Source organism: Cuculus canorus, chromosome 16, assembly GCF_017976375.1.
Source record: "Cuculus canorus isolate bCucCan1 chromosome 16, bCucCan1.pri, whole genome shotgun sequence".
In the NCBI taxonomy this organism is placed as follows: Eukaryota; Metazoa; Chordata; class Aves; order Cuculiformes; family Cuculidae; genus Cuculus; species Cuculus canorus.
Genome location: NC_071416.1, coordinates 5,908,885 through 5,925,550, shown reverse-complemented (window position 1 = coordinate 5,925,550; position 16,666 = coordinate 5,908,885). Strand labels below are relative to the sequence as shown.

General features: G+C 47.0%; 1 protein-coding gene across 6 annotated transcripts in view; it reads right to left on the bottom strand.

Moving 5' to 3' along the window:
- The window catches only part of PPP1R16B (protein phosphatase 1 regulatory subunit 16B), a 63,144-nt gene that overhangs the window by 41,694 nt on the left and 4,784 nt on the right, over window positions 1-16,666 (bottom strand). For 3 of the 6 annotated variants that reach the window (XM_054081628.1, XM_054081630.1, XM_054081629.1), the window contains exon 2: window positions 1,041-1,443. In XM_054081628.1, the coding sequence (XP_053937603.1) occupies window positions 1,041-1,287 (247 nt within the window). In that variant the 5' untranslated portion in view covers window positions 1,288-1,443. Of the gene's footprint in view, window positions 1-1,040; window positions 1,444-2,989; window positions 3,119-5,550; window positions 5,656-16,666 lie in introns of those variants that run through there. The other 3 variants (XM_054081634.1, XM_054081631.1, XM_054081632.1) reach the window with 3 other exon arrangements.

Below are 16,666 nucleotides of genomic sequence, written 5' to 3'. Positions count from 1 at the left end.
ACTAAACACCACCAAAGTGCTCCATTTCCAAACAGGTGCAAAACACGCACTCAAGGACAAGTTACAGCACACAAAAGTCCTTCTCAGGAACACGGACGTAACTTTGGAGAGATTTCTCCCAAGACAGGACACAGTCCTTGCCTTCCTCCCACATACCAGGTCAGCATATATTGCTTCTTGCAAAAGATGCTGGAAACTAGAGCAACATTTGCTAGCAGAGATGCATGTCAACTGGCCAGGTTTCCCAAGCATTTCTCTCTCTGCCGTGCCAGGGGATCAGGAAAATCACAACAATTTTCATTATCTGGCAGAGGAGCAACACCAAAGGCTGCTCCAGGTCTCTGAGAAACAGTTTTAATTCTCTGCAGAGAAGCAAACTCTGTCTCCCCAAGCTTACAGATTTGGGGGGACTGACTAATGGGGACTGACTTTTAGACATTTATATTTTTCCTTCCTTCAGATTTTAAAGCAAAACATTTTGATCCCCTTCGAATGGTGCAATTACACCAATTTTTGAACCATTTGCAGTTCTCTTCTACAGGAAGCATTAAGCAGAGCCAAGCTTTTCAGTAGTCTTAGTAGGGAAAAAATTCATACATCCATGTAGCTCTCAATCCCTTCCCCCAAGCAACAAAGCTGAAGAGATTTACACTGACATGCAAATCCCTGCAACAAACTTCTCTAAAACCGCTAAAAGAGGCACACCCAGAAGGCAAAGAAATGTTTCACACCTTCTGTAAGGAGAAAGTGTGAAAGGAAAGAGATGAAAGCTGCCTTCCTTTCCCCAGATCTCAGTCATAACTCCTGCTCTATCCTAGCACTTGTGCTCCTACTCCTGATGCCAATCTAGGTAACGCTGGTGTCACACAGTGCTTTGAGGACCCCATAGTTACGTTGGAGATGGTAACACTCCAGAGACCAACATCACGTCAAGGGTAGTCCAGTTTATAGACATCAACACCAGTGCCTCTGCACACCACAGCACTACATGGATCTCACACGCAGACAGACAAAGAAACTGCCAGATAAAAATGCCATACCTTCCTCCAAGTCATTCCTAAGAGAAGCCTCCAGCAGAGCAACACTGGCTTCAAAAGACACTTTCTTTCGGTTAACATTATTTCTCTTCTTTTCATGCTTCCGCTTCTTGTGCTGCATCTCCTTCTCATACTGCGCCCATTTCTTCAGCTGCTGAGCCCTCCGCTTCTGGGCTGCCCGCAGCCTTTCCAGTGTGGGCACCTTATCCAGCAGCTGCAGCTCTGTCAGGAGGTCCACGTGGGCATCCATCGCTTCTGCCAGGAGAGTTGTGGGGAAGGATGTCCCAGCGGGAAACAATGTCCCAGTGCAGGTCCTCTGGATTGCAGCCACCTGCTGCTATACCAGCATCTTGAGGCTGAGCTAGGAAGGGCCCATCGCAGTGTCCAATGAGAGTATGGTAGAAACCTGAAATGAGGAGGACAGTTTCATCACAAAAGGCAATATCTACCATTTCAAAAGGCAGCTCACTTAATTGTGTTTTAATTGCTTGGTTGTCCTTACAGGCCTTTGTGATTCTACCCCTCATCCACTCCAAACACTCAAGCAAAGTACTCTTGATTAAGCAGCTTTAGTACGCAATTCGTTCAAGTCTGTAATTCAAGGTGGCTCTCCTTTGTGAGCAGGAGAAAGTCTTAATGAGCAAAAGATCTTCCATAGCATTCCACATCATTCTTCAAAGAATTCAGGAGGGACTCAAATACTGAGACACAGACTTGCCTCCAGCTGGCCTCCTCCAACATAACCCTCCTCCCTCACTGCCATCCCCAACACCGCAGCCAGGACCTCTCTGCACTGATGTACACCAGCAGCTGCCTCCCTGAAGCACTTTGGTCTCAGCAGCAACCCACAGGGCAGAGGGGACCAAACCTACCTTGGCAGAGCCCAGGGCAGCCACAGACACCAGCAAGGCTGTCCCAGCACAAACAACCCAGAAGCCAGAGGCTGAAGATACAGGAGGCTACCCGTCAGGTGACCCAAGGTCAGGCAGGTTTTCCCAGAAGGGCTCTACCGAACAGGAGCATCATAGAATCATAGACTAGTTTGGGTTGGAAGGGACCTTAAAGATCATCCAGTTCCAACCCCCCCTGCCATGGGCAGGGACACCTCCCACTGGATCAGGCTGCCCAAGGCCCATCCAACTTGGCCTTGAACACCTCCACAGCTTCCCTGGGCAACCTGTTCCAGTGCCTAACTGTGCTCTTTCACTTCATCCATCAGCCCCCTCTCACCCCAGCCCTCACCAAGGGCAGACAGATAGGACGTGGCTCCCAGGGACATATTACTAACACTTAAACTGTCTCAGCTACCTAGAGACATGGTGGGTGGGGGCGTTTCTCTCTCTCCCTTCAGGTTTTTTCTTCACCACACCCCAACTCATTCTGGTTTTGCTGCACAGGGTCCACATGTGCAGCAATGAGAGGAGTTAAATCACAGCCCCAGACTCTTGATGAGATCACAACAGCAGAGACCACCAATCAGCACTACCCACAGAGCGATCAACTGGGAGACCGATGCACAGAAGAAGGAAACATGTCCCAGATCTAAGAAGCAGTCCAACAGGCAAAGGTGCATTTGAAATAAAGCCAATGTCATGAGTAAATTGAATGAGTCTTTCCAAACAGACCCGTCCAAAGCACATCAAATGGCAAGGTGAGTGTGCCAAACCGAGCTGAGTTGCAAATAAACACATATGAGACAAGAGTTCTTATGGTTCAGCCAGCTTGGGAAAATAGATTTGATGGGGAAGGGAGACTGTGGAGAGCTTCAGTATTCACAAGCACCTCAGAAAGCCCCAACAGGGCAGCTAAAGCTGTTCTTTCCTCAACCCTCCTGCTCCAAAAGAGAGAAAGAAAGAGCATCATAAGCTGTGGATGCAAAACATCTATGGGAGAAATAGCAGCAGAAGAAAGATAACTAAACATAGGTGAGAAACATAGTGAGAATACCAAACCTTACTTCATCCAGTCAAGCCAGGAAAAGCCACTGTTCATCCCTCTTCAGAGGGCAAAGCAGCATGATCAGAGAGGCATTTCTCTGAGGAGCTGCAGGAAAACACCACGCAGCACATCCACCACGTCCCAGCCAATTTCACGGGTTGAGGCATCCACTCCTTTCAAACACCGCTGCAGACCTTCCACAGGGGTTTGACCTTACCTATAAATATCTCAGTAGACTGACAGCGAGGCACGCCATTTCCTCTGCAAGATAATTGGTTTGAGAACCAAAAACAAACAAACCCAGCCAGCACACTGATGGGTCCCCAGCAGTCCCTGCATCCAGTATAAAGGGCCAACAGAAAGCCAAGGGCAACTTCAGCAGCACCTGCAGCTTTATTTGGAGGGTTTTGAAGTAGACCTAAATAAAAAAAAAAAACTTGTTCCATCCCATAAGAATTTAAGATAACCAAAAAATGTTTTTGTTCCGCATAGAACAAACCCAAATCTTTGCGAAGCTTTTCATAACAGAGATGCTACCTAGAAATTCAAGCACTTGTTTGAAAGGCAGAACATGAATTCATGACTTTCACTTGCCACAGAAAAGCAAGGGAAGCATGCCATAACTTCTCCATGGCACAAGAACCTCAATGCAGCACTGCCTGACCTCTGCCCTCAGTCCCCACCAGCTGGGACTCACCACAGCCTCCAGAAACCCTACCAACTGGAGCAGTGTAAATGCAACCCACTTTCCAAAAAGCTTTTAATTTGGGACAGATGCATTTTCCAAGCACAGCCCCTTGGGCTGGAACACTCCTCGCCACCTCTCGTGAACTTGGCTCCGCACAGCACTGCTCCTGCCCCTCGTAGGCATTCCTGGGAAGGTATCTTTTTTGGCAATCTCTGCTCCAGTAACACAGACTGCAGATCTGAAGCCCCATTTACAATACCTCGAAGGAGGGGAGATAAGAGCAGGAAATGCCTCTCGGCATACCACACACGGCACTCCCACCCTGCTCCTTTTCCAGGCTATTTTCTGCCATTGTTCACAGAAAGATGAACAAATATTTCCCAACACACACCTGAAGTAGAAATGAGGACCTAATTCTGCAGGTTTACTAAAGGAAAGAAACAATATTTCAGTGTTTTCCTGTTTACCCTTAAAAAATGGAAGTTTTCCTGGTGGTATTAGGACTGCACCTTAGAAAGAGCAACAGGACACTGATTTGTAAGAAAAGGTGAAGCATGGAGAAAAAGGAGAAGCTTTTCTTGCCCGTGTTTCAGTTTTCCTGCTTTCACCTCACACTCCAGCAGCTCCTATCTCGCAACAGAACAAAAGAAAGAGTTGAGTTGGCTACAGAGACACGTTTGGAAAGTAGCAGACATCAGCATCTCCTCAAACCAACTAGCAATTGAACCTCTGAAGGAGAAGAGAGGTCACCCTGAGAGGTCTTCCTGAAGATGACACAGCTTAGCTTCTCCTAGACTTAGGTACAAGCACTCTGGTACCCTCCACGGACCCCAGTGCCTCAGAACGACTGGTCCATCACCCCAGCTGCCTGTATTCTGATGACCTAACCTCTTCCCTACACCAAAAAAAGGCACATTGACTTCTCATTGCACGAACAGGACAGTTTAATTACAGCACAGTTTCAGGCCCCAGCATCTGTTTACCTGCAAAGTGACACAGAAGCTGGCCGTGTGGGTGCCTGTGGTTTGAAGCCACCACATCTTGGTTTCTGTTTTATTTAAAGAGAAAAAAAAAAAAAGCCCTGCCATTTCTCGTATTCAACTGAGTTGCATTTCCATGAGCTCAGCAGATCTGCCTGCTGCCATGCTGAGCACATCCTGCTAGACACACGTGGCCTCAGTCCGCGGAGACAACAGGCAACTATTTCAGGGGCCAAAAGGAAGGCAAAATGCTGGCTATTGTATTGCATTCATGCCAGCGCCGTCCTCCTGGCGCTGAGGCAGAAAAAGACCCGCTCCAACCATGGCAAAGATCATGCATGTGTTGACAAACAATGGGGTTTTTAAAAGACGTTTGCATTTCCTGTACATTTTGTTTCCCCTTAATGCAAGGTTGGTCTCACTAAGCTCAAAAGGACTTTCAGAGCACTGGTTATTCTCTTGCAATACAAGAAGAGACAGCGATTCTGCAAAGCGAGAATTTACTGAGTCAATGGTTGCAACAAGCTGCCTACCCCGTCCCACCAACTCTGCCTGGAGGGGTCCTGCATCTTCTATAAACACACTTCTTCCCATTTCATCTTTAGGGGTTGTCATTTGCAACAAGAAACAAGAGAGAAAACAAGAGTATGCTTATTTTCCTGTTCCAGAACACACTGCCTCCTCAACCTTCTGCAGAGCATTCAATCTGCAGACACTTTGCCATAATATTGCTGAGGTTGGAGCTGGATCCGTTAAAACAGCCATGTTTCTGAGTGATGCTGGAGAGCCTCCTCCTCCCCCCACCAGATGACGAAGCTGGAATTAAGACCTGAAAACTCTCCATCACATCTCCCCAAGGCACTACCTAAAGCACAGCATGACACTGAAGCAGAACACAAATACTTACAAGAGTCCTTCAGTGAAGTGTCATCGATTGACTTTGGTTTTATTCCACTTCAGAAAAAGAAAACAAGCAACAAACACAAATCATGGAAGAGCAACCCTTGAATGGGACACCTTGAAATGAAACAGTTCAGCAGCTAGAGGATTCTTCTAAATTGTGCATCTTTCAAGCAAAAGAAACATTCAAGACCCAGGTATGGAAGTAGCCACTTCTGAAATCAAGGAGATCAATCTCATTCACTGGATTGCTTGTGGGAAGGCACCTGCAGGATTGGGCCCAGCTGATTAGGTGACGTGTCTGCGTTTGCAGCATAAAGTCAAGTCAGTGGCATTGAAGAGCGACAGAAATAGCCCTCTCCTCCTCAACCCAAAGCTAATCTTCTCTCAGCTGGAATTGGAAACCAAGCACAAAAGCCTATAGGAGGGACCTGAGCGCATAAGCAGCCTGCAGAGGAGGTGACTGCCTCATTTATTTATTTCATTAAGAGTCAACTCCTGCACCATGGCAAGGTGAGGGATTGCCAAATTTAGCCCTTCTGCTTCCTACGAGAAGCCAATCTGTGCTGTCGCTGCCCCACAAAATGCTAGATGACCAGCCCATCACAGCCCTTTTGCTGAAGCCATCCTCCAGCAAGGAGCACCAATGAAGAATTCACAGGCTTCTCTTTCAGGTATCACCTTCAGGATTATCACTGCTTAGTGATACAAAGTGGCCAAAGATGTTTCTCCTCATTTCTCCTCTTCCCAAGGCCTGGAGGAAGCAGCAAAGCAGCTCTTCATCACCCGCTCCCCGATGAGGGGAAGAGCTGATGGCAGCCCAGCAGCTTTAACACTATGCAGAGACACTCAGAAAGCCACTGAGAGAAGGAGGAGACGGACTGAGGGATGGGAAGGAGCAGCAGGGAAAGAGAGGCACAGGAGATGAACTGTTTCCAGCAGAGAAGACAGCAGAGGAGACAGGAGCCACAGGGTTGATCATACACAAAGAACTGAGGTCCATTCCCTCCCTCCCCACAGCCCAGACTGGGGCTGAGCAGGGCAACACTGTCCTTCTCATACCCCAGAGGAACACATTCCAAGTCATTTCCAGAGGAACACATTCCAAGTCATTTTCTAAACCATGTCACTGCCGAGCACGTAACCCCGCCGGTGCTGCCAAAGGTGGTCCCCACGACTGTCACATCAGCTGATCCCTGAAGCAATCTGCAATGTCTTTGGGAAGATGAGAAACCGAACCCCTCTTCTGACCTGCTGATGGGAACAGTGATCTTGTTCTGGATCAAGAGCTCTTGGGGGTTTGTAGGGTTTGGGTTTTTTTAGACTAGTACAGGTGCATCAAGACAAGAGGGTCTTTTGTGCTACGATGACCATAGCCCAGAATCTTCTGTCCTTACTGTAACTGCTTCTCTCACTTCCCGTTTTTTGGAAAAACGTTTCATTAGAGCATTGTCAACAAGGACACTGCATTGAGCCCTACCAGGCAACTACCCAAGCCTCACACACCTATAACAAGGGATTCAGTCACTGGGTCTTCCAAACAAAGACACCCAGAGGGTCAGATACCAACAGCGACCACACTGCGACCTGGGAAGGGGTGTCCAATTCAGAAGAGAGATGCCTGCCCCTCTTGAGAGTCACAGCCCTAAAACATTTGGTTGTGCCTGCAATGCTACAGGACAGTCACGTTTCCTACAAAACCCAGGGGAGGCGGAGGAGAGAACGCCCGAGGTGAAAAACTGCAGTGGTAAGCAATTCAAAATGCAGCTTTTCCAGCCTCCTGAAGGGTTTCTGTCTTTTCTGAAACAGAAATTTTTATTTTGCTAATATCACACCCTGTCAGACAGGTTGTACCATCGCCCTTGTCTGCATCTCTATGCAACGACTGCGACGCAGGTGGGCAGTGACCACCACCTCCTCCAGGATGTCAGGGCTAATAGCAAAGCTGAAGTCAAAAACCTGCTGCTGGTAACACCTGCACCCTGAACGCAGCCCCAGGCAGCACATTAAACAATAGCTTGATGGACACCTAAGCCTGTACTTTTAAAATAATATGCAACAAACGCTTCTCCAGAGGTCAAGAGCATCCACTGGCGAGCAGATGAATATAGAACAAGATCACTTGCCTGACTTCAGGCAGAAAACTCAATGCAAGAGCCATATCATCACATCAGGATTATTACTTCTACTCCTGTGTGCCAGCCATGAGGTACTGGTGAAACCCTACTTGTCCCTCAGTGCTACTCTAACAGCGCTGGCTATTGCTTCTGGTAGCAAATTCTTCTTGCATGCACCACGTGATTTTTCCTGCACCATGCTATGAGCCCCATAGCACCCACAGGTTAACCACACATGGGAGTGAAAACTATGAAAACTGTCGCAGCATGATTTAATTTCACTGATCTCTTAGAAGCAAATAGCTCCTTCCTCACTCAGGGCATCTGTGGCACTGTAAGCAGCAAATGCTCAGCACCACCAAATGAATGGTTCCTCCTAAAGGAATGAAGGGGAAAGTGGCAGGAAACATCACTTTAAAAAAAAAAAGAAGAAAAAGCTCTTTGAGCCAAGACCCCTTAGCAAAGACAGCTCCTACAGACTGCCCTGGAGTGCTTCTGGTGAGAAAGAGCAGGTACAGAAGTCTCCTGGGTGAGAGAGCTCATCAGAAATCAGGAGTTTCAGGAGAGTTTCTTGGCTTTCTCATGGGTTTCTTGTATGCAAAGTAAGTAATTTAATATGTGCCCGAACTGCCTTCTTAAAGTCAAGAAACTGTTTTACTCATCTGCAACAAAGGAAGGTTCACCGCTGCTTGATGCAAAGGTAAGTTTGGTGGTGAAGGGACATCAACATAAGTTATTTTTCTAGCTTAATGGAAAGCTCGGAATGTAAAGCTAAATTCTTCCCTAGAGAATTAAAAACATTTTGGTTTGGCTGCTTTATCTCCAGTTCCACATCATCTCTCCCTCTTCAACGAGCTCCATCCTAGTAGTGGGAATGAAATACGAGCAAGAAAAAAAAGCAAAACATTAAGTCAAAAAATCTCTTTGGAGCCAACGCAAGTAATAGAAAAATTTAAGTGCCTCATTCTTTTCTCCTCCCAACTGTTCCACTCCTCACAACATTGGCAGTCGCTCGAGGAAAGCCCCTCAGTATTTTCACTATATAGTTCCTGTAAACATTCAACATAGGAAAAAGAAAGTATATTGTGCTATCAATATTTCAATATGGGCTTCCCTAAAAAAAAAAAGATCTTCTGTGCCAAGCAGTCCTCCCCCACATCAGCGTGCTTGGAAACATGCTGCTCTTTCTATCAGCACCTCAGTGACGAGCCAAACAAACCCAGTGGTGGTCCCCAGACATGTGGCCATCGAGCCACAAAGCCAGAGGGCTTTGCTTTAGTAGGACACAAGTCCAAATACAACTTGGGAACAATTTAGGAACAAGCCAGAGCATTAAAACTGGACCGACTCAGCACTTGCTCCTCTCCACGTGGTTATAGTGCAAAACTGCTCCTTAAACCGGATTCCCAGTGCAAGGCAGCAGGACTTGGGGGCGGTTTAGAACACCTTAAGCTAGAAGCTCTGCTGAGCAAATGCTCTTTTCCATGTCTGCTCCACACAGCTCACTCAAAGCTATCACTTTTCTGCACTAAACTGTCCTTGCCTGGGTAGGTTTTCAAATCCAGAACCTGTGGATAGTGTTGGTGTTCACTACAAGTTTGGAGGTTTTCATCTCCTCTCCATTTTTATTCCCAAGTGTCCTACCTACCAACGAGGCTCCTGAAGCAGGGCATCAAAGTTTTGCTCTTGCTGGCTCTCCCTTTGTGTCCACAGACAGCACAGAGTTTTCCAGCCCCTGGAACAAGGCGCAGTTCAGGATCTGGTGCCAGGTTCACCCTTGAGGGTGCCCTGGAGTTGCAGAAGCCACTCGTCTCCCTTTTGCTTTCTGGGGGTGAAACCTCTGGTTTGCCTCCTGCTTTCAGGTCACTCGGTGAAACAGTAAGAACAGATACTCTGGGCTCTTGGCCATCAGCTTGCCATGCAGAGAAGGGAAAGGGACGTTTCAGTCAGTTTGAGCTTGAAAATCTAACTGTGATTTTGAGTCGAGCTGAAAATCAGGGTTTAATTTCAAGCTACACACCAAAACAAGCCGTTCCCTTTTACCCTGGTGTAATAGAGAAACTATTCAACAGCCTCTACATCTGCAGAGAGCACGCGCTAACTGTAGAGACTGATTTTCTTCCTTAGATGAGGACTTTATACTTCAAACTAGGAGCACAGCTCTCCCCTCTGTTCCCCAACTGCACCCTAGACAGCTCACAGGCAGCACCATAAGACTCTAGAAAAGCTGATGCTTGAAGACAAGGAAATTTTATTCCTTCAAGAATTCATTACATACCACTCCCCTCTCCCCTTTGCTCTCTCAAAGAAAAGTATCTGTTAACAAAATGTATCTCTAGCATCAGAGGAGCAGCAGGATCTCTGCCCTTAGGCAAAGAAAGAAAGATCAGAACGGGATTTCAGTGCAAACATGAACTGAATTCCAACTTCCCTCGCACGAGAGCAGGCCCATCTTTTCAGCTAGGCAGTTAAATATTGAAGGAAAGGCATGCAGCAGCTCCAATTATGTGGAACAAAAATTAATTGAGGGCATAAGTCTCCAATTCGTCTCTCCATTTATTTTTTTCCACAGCACATTATATGTGAGTGTGGGTTGCAACGCAGACACCTGCAGGGAAAGCAGCCCGACATCTGTGACAATGATATTACCTCTTTTTATTTGTTTTTCTGGTTAAAGCTTCTGGTTTTTATCAGCCCTGCAACAGACAGATGTGTGGAGTCTTCCAAAACTGCATCCTCCTTCCTGACATTTTAAACTACGCATTTAGAGATCTATAATTTGAACAACATTTTTTTTTTTTCCCAAAAAAACATGCTTTAAAATAAGACATGGGGAAAAAAACAAAGCTAATTCCCAACAGAATCTCAAAAACACCACTGCAAGAGCCCACACCCTTCCCTTAAGATACACATTAAAGCCCTATTCGCCTGCACCCCAGTCTTTTTAACAGAAGTCCTTCCATTGTTTAAAGGCACTTAGACACATTTTGGCCCACGGAAAAAAAAAAATATTCTGGGAACAGCCCTATTTTGGCACAGCAACAAGCTAGATAAGTGTCTGGATTTTCCATTTACAGCTCCTAGGCACCACAAACTGTGCCAACATGGGATGTTTTCAGCAGTAGGGCTTTTGCAGGCTCTCGGCCATGGACAGGGATGTGCCTTTCCCAGGGGATACCCACTCTGGCTGTCCCCTCTGTGCAAGAGCAGGCATCCCATGTGCTCCCGAACAGCTACACAGCCTCCCTTTCTGCAGTAGGCTGGGGAAACATCTCCCCAGGGAGTCAGATGATACTACATTCCTCTCTAATTTTTTCTGGTTTCTCTGCCATCAGAAGAGAGTCCTGCCTATCCTTCTCTTTCCAAGGTAAAAGTGTGATGCTGCTAGCATTATTTTACCATGGTGACAGTGCCAAAAGCCAATGAAGCTTCCACAAAAACAGTCAGAGGGAAGGAAGGGACAACACGTTTTGTGCGCAGGTTACAAGATGATCATGGTACGCAAAAACTTGTCGCTGCACATCCATGCTGGAGTTTGCTACACCGATGCTGACACCAAGAGATAATAACTATTTCCAAGCTGGACGTCTAGACCACAGCACAGAGCAATCCAAGGTCAGGCCCAGTGGGATGCATCAGTTCCTGCAGAAGATAGGAGAGGTCCCCAGACTACCAGACCACAAGGAGAATATACCATGTAGAGTGCTAGCACCGGGCATTTCTCTCTGGTCATGGGACAGGTATTGCCACCAGCTGGGCACAACCATCACCCAACACAAGATCATCCAGGGACCACAGCCAAACACACCAGATAGCCCCACCATGGCACAAAGGGAGGTTTGGGGAGACTGGTAAGAAGCACTACTGTCAAGATGATGTGGTGCTTTGTGGTGGGCTTCGATACAAACAGCAGAATTAGAAAGTGTTTGCTATACACCTGACAGGACGAATATTGATTTTGTGGGAGATGTAAGAGGATGCTCTCCCCAATCATGTGATTCATCCTTTTTAAAGAGCAGCTGTATTTAATTATTGCTAACAAAATGCTTTCAGCTCTAATGCTTGCAGACACTACTGAGCACATCTATAACCATTCCAATAACCCTCAAAAGATCTTAACCAAATAACACAAAGAGGTGCCCTCTGATCCATCCTGTATCTGTCAGGGAGTCCTTGCCCACCTGCCTCTGCTGTGTAGGGATCAGCTGGGCGCCCCTGGGCTCTGCTGGGACCGTAGACATGAGACCTGGGGAAAAATTAATTACCCATGCTAGAGAGAAAGGTATTTTGCTCCATGGGGCTCAAACATCCGGATCTATCGTCTGAGGCACAGCCTTATGCCCCGGCGAACTCCACAAAGACTGACTCCTCTGCTAAACCACGCACATGCTGCCCTGCCATCCTCCTGTCCACCGAGCTTTTGGAGGTCAAGGTCAGCCAACAGCATGCAAGAAGGGGGTTCTGAGGCTGCTGATCCGACACTAAGAAACCTATAGCACAGTGGGTCAGTCCCTCCAACACCCCAACAAACAGCATCGTGGAGTTGCTCCAGGGTACCGGTATCAGCCCATTCACAATAGTGTCGAAGATGAGCACCTCCAGATACCATTGCCGCAGGGCAGACAAAACTGTTTTCCCTTGAAGCCTGCAGAAGTATTTTTAAGTGCGCTTTCTAGAAAGCTGAACTGTAATACTTCAAGAGTACAAAGGCTCCTTCAAACACAGATCAGCAGAAACCCTGCACAGGCTTGGCGGAGGAAAAGCATCTCCGCCCACAGCCCCACCATTGCCTCTTGCTTCCACCTCTGCTCAAACACAGCTCCAGAGTAACTTGCCTTATCTTGGATGCAAACCACCAAATTGAAACAAAATGTTTTGCTAGCAAAACGCTAACAAAATATTAGCACAGCTTTCTGCAGTGCCAACATCACCAGTTTCAGTCTCAAATCAGACACTCGGAGCAGCTTGTCACTGCCTTGCTTGCGAGGCAGATTTTATGTTTCTAAAGTACCTTATTTTTAGGCGCAGTTATCAACACGCACGTCACCATCAATGCCCTACTTTATGTTTTCTGCATCTACTCTTGGCCACGGTCAGAGATGGTACATTGGCTTGACTTGCTGCTCTGACAATGCAGTTGTTCTGACATTCAGTTTCATCAAATATTTACCACTTCACAGTTTGGAAATATGATTTTCAGATACTTGAGGTTAACTTGACCATGAACACAGTACCAGAATTGCTGGTACTGCTCTCCTCCTCCATCTAGTTCTTACTTTGCTTCTGCCATTTCTGGGATCACAAGCACTAGGGCTCTACTGCCACGGGCCAGGGAGAACCAAGCAGGACCTTGTCCATAAGCACGGGGTTCAGCCATCCTTCTCTGCTGTCTTGACGTACAGCCATGCCTGGATGTGCAAACAGCCAGACCTACCCAGGGGAGAGACTCTTGCCAAAAATATCAGGTTTTAAGGGCCAGAACTCAGCTGGGAAAAACGGCCGCTCTTAAGGGAGACCTCCTGGAGGGCTCCCCAGGCACAGGTACCCATCCTGACAACCACTATGCACCTCAGCTGAATATTTGTTCTGAGAAGCATTTTTATTTGGGTGGCAGAAAAATCAGTGTTCTGGTAGTGAAAGTCAAATTCAGGTAGCAGGGGCAGCTTAAAGCCAGAAATCTGATCTGATCCTGCAGATGGTGATGGTCCTTCTGCATCCCGCTGACCAATCTACAGCACAGCTCCCACCAGCTGCTTTGATGAGTTAAGTCAGCAAGCAAAGCCCACCCAGCACAAAGCCCCTCTTAATTCCACATACCAGATGAACTCTTGCTCAAGACCTCAGTAATAAAAAGCCAAGCTCTGCACAAATCCCCAAATCTCAGCTTATTACCGTAAAGTAGAGAAAACGATGGTGGGCATTACTGGACACTTCACAGACAGCATGGGGCTCGCATCTTCCTTGGCCTTTCTCCTCGGACATGTATTTGACTTTTGAGCTGCTAAGCAAGTGAACAAGCAGAAGTCATGCTTGTGAAATGCTGCCAACATCCGATATTGCTGCACAGAGCCATTGTAGAGCAATGCCTCGCACTTGGGGTTTTATCATACAGATGGTTAGCGGTGCCATGACTGTACCATAAGGTCACATGGAACAGCTGGGACAGAAAAAGCAAAGCTGTGCATCTCTAACCTTTCCTCCCACGCTGTCTCCTGTCTTCTCTTCCAGAAATACCCAACCTGCAACTCCTGCCCCTTCCAGCTCAAGGGCAAAGCATCAAGATGCAGGGTGTCCAGCAGCCCCTCGCCTACAGAGTGGAGGCAAGAGCTACTAAGCAAAGTCACAAGGGAGGTCACTTGGCAACATGGGGTGAGAGAAAAGGAGGGGAAAATTGCTGCCAGCTTGTTTGTGTGCACTTAGGGTGGCATTTCCAACCCTGTAATTGTTGCATAATGAATTTAGCAATGGAGTTCAAGAGCTATGATTCATTCAGGCCAAAAAACATGACTCAGCCCCCAAAGAATCATGAGATGTTAAAATTATATACATTTAACTTGAGCTTGACAAATCCAAAGGAGCAGTGTAACAGCAGAGTGTCTCAGCACAACTCAAAACATCATGCAAATATCCCCACTCCTCCTCCCAGCGAACGCAAGACGAGAGCAGCACGAGAGCAGCGCCTGGATCTGCCGTTGCAAATAATTTACGCCTGCCACCTATGCCCAGCTCAGGTTATCAGCTCCAGCTCAGAAAAAGGCACCTGATGCTGCCTCTTATCTAGTGCTCACATTGACTCATCCAGAATGGTGATAAGGTCCCATCCAGCCTAAGAAAAGACCTCTGCGCAATCTTGCCATGGACCTCTGGGGGATGAGCATTCAAGATGCTCCTATCTCTGTGTGCAAACAGCACAAAAGCAGGACATATGACAGGGGAGGAGAGCAGAGGTGCTTGTGGGGAGCTGGCACGCAGAGTGTTACAGAAAACCACAGAGGTAGGGGTGGGAAGGATTGCAGATCTCTGCAGGGGATCGAGCAAGAAACACGGCAGATTTATTACGGAAAGGGATTCCTAAGTTAAGGAGCATGTGTGGATTGCCAGGAGACAACACAGAAAAGAATAAGATACTTTTCCAGCTCTGTTGGGTGATCTTGCTTAAGTCATGCCCTGTATTCTCTGCTTACAGAGCTTGCATAAAAGAAAAGTTATTTTAAAGTGAGATAGGGTGTGAATTCAAAGCAGAACAACTGTTCTGGGTTAACTCCCCAGGTGGTTTCTTATTCTAGAGCGGCAGTACCTTTTTCTAGTTTAGTTCTGTTTAAAAATAGATTAGGCCAATGGTTCTGATCTGCAAAGCCACGGTAGCTGGCCTGCTCCTTTTAGAGCATCCTTAATTAGAGCCTGGTTATGGGGACATGGTGGGCTCCAGGATGCAGATGTGATAGCTGAAATTAGGAAACTTTATATTAACTGAAACCAGGAAAGAAACAAACCTCCTGCAGGAGGGTCTGCCCAGACACGTCTGGCACAGCAGCTACTCCTGCAACAAGTGCCCAGGGACACACATGGACAGGGAGACAGCCCAGGCAACATGCTCTGCCCACCACAAGCCAAACAGCACTGGATAAAGCCCACAATCTGCACTTTGCATAGAACCAAAAGCCTTCTTATAACTCCATTTTTGTTTGAGGTTCATTTGAGTTTACCATTTATCAGGCTTCCATTTAGCTTCATTAATCACAGCCTATCAAATGCTTTCAAATGCAAACATAGACAAGCACCCAGCATCTGCACTTCTCCGTTTATTTTTCTCCTACTGGAATTATGGAAGGCTATAAAGTCGGAATGCCAACTTACCTGCCTCCTGCTTTTCAACCACTTCCCATGGGATGAAATCAGCTGATTCTTCCAGAAAAAAAACACACTGAACTTTTCCCCTGCCAGCTAACAACATTCAAGGATAGCAAACAACGTGTTGTACAGGAGAAAGAGCATCCTGCGAAAAGTGAGGGGGAGGCAGACAGGAAGCTCCTGGCAGCGCAAGGACTGGCATCAGCCCGTGGATGCTGTCTCTGGAAGGGCAGTCAAGCCACCTTTGTCAAAGGCTTTGTATTTTCCACCTGGACCTCTAGAGCCATGGATCTTACAGCTCACCTAATCCACGTCAAATGATACCATTTGTTTGCTTTGTATAGGTATTAAGGCTTAGCCTTCCTCAAGCTACTCATTTTTGCCCCCCATTCGGTGCCTGCGGTGCTGTTATCCCCAGTATCAACACCCCTCTGCGAGGCTTGCAAGGAAAAGGCCCACGAGGAAGAACCACGTTACTCTGAAAAAAATTATTTGCATCAGCCAGCAGAAGTGCCGAGGGGTGCTGCTGAGTTCAGTCTTGGTCCGGTACCACCAGTCCTCACCAATGAATACTTTCCTGCTTCACCACGAGACTCTGGTCATAGCATTCATTTCTCTCTCCTCTCAAAGTCTGACATTTTTTTACCACCGTGTTTCATCTGCACTTGAACCCAGTGCAGCGCTACCTCCCAAAGTAGGAACTATCCTGACTTTGGAAGGAAAGGTGCAGACAGTTGGTGACTGACATCCACAATTACCAGCCCCTTATTCTGCTGATAGCGGCAAGGGTAGCTGAGCTCCACGCTAAGCCCATTGCTGAGCAGAATCTGGTGTAGGTGTGGGCTTTGGCTTACTCAGAGCTGGAGTCTGATTTCTGCTGGACACCACCCTGCACCTCCACCCCAGCCAAAGCACCTGGGTTCTGCTGTCCTTCTAGGAACAACACCTTCAAACAAAATTTATAAAATATAACGTATTTTTATATATCTATATAAAGAAAATTATTTTATATACATGAAGAAAAAACATGTTGGACAGCAAAAAGTGACAGTCTACCAATGGACATGCCCTAAACAAGACTCTAGCGAGTAGCACAGCTGGTGTCGACCTGCAACAGCACAGGCAGAATGGTGCTGTCGAGATGAATGAGCAAGG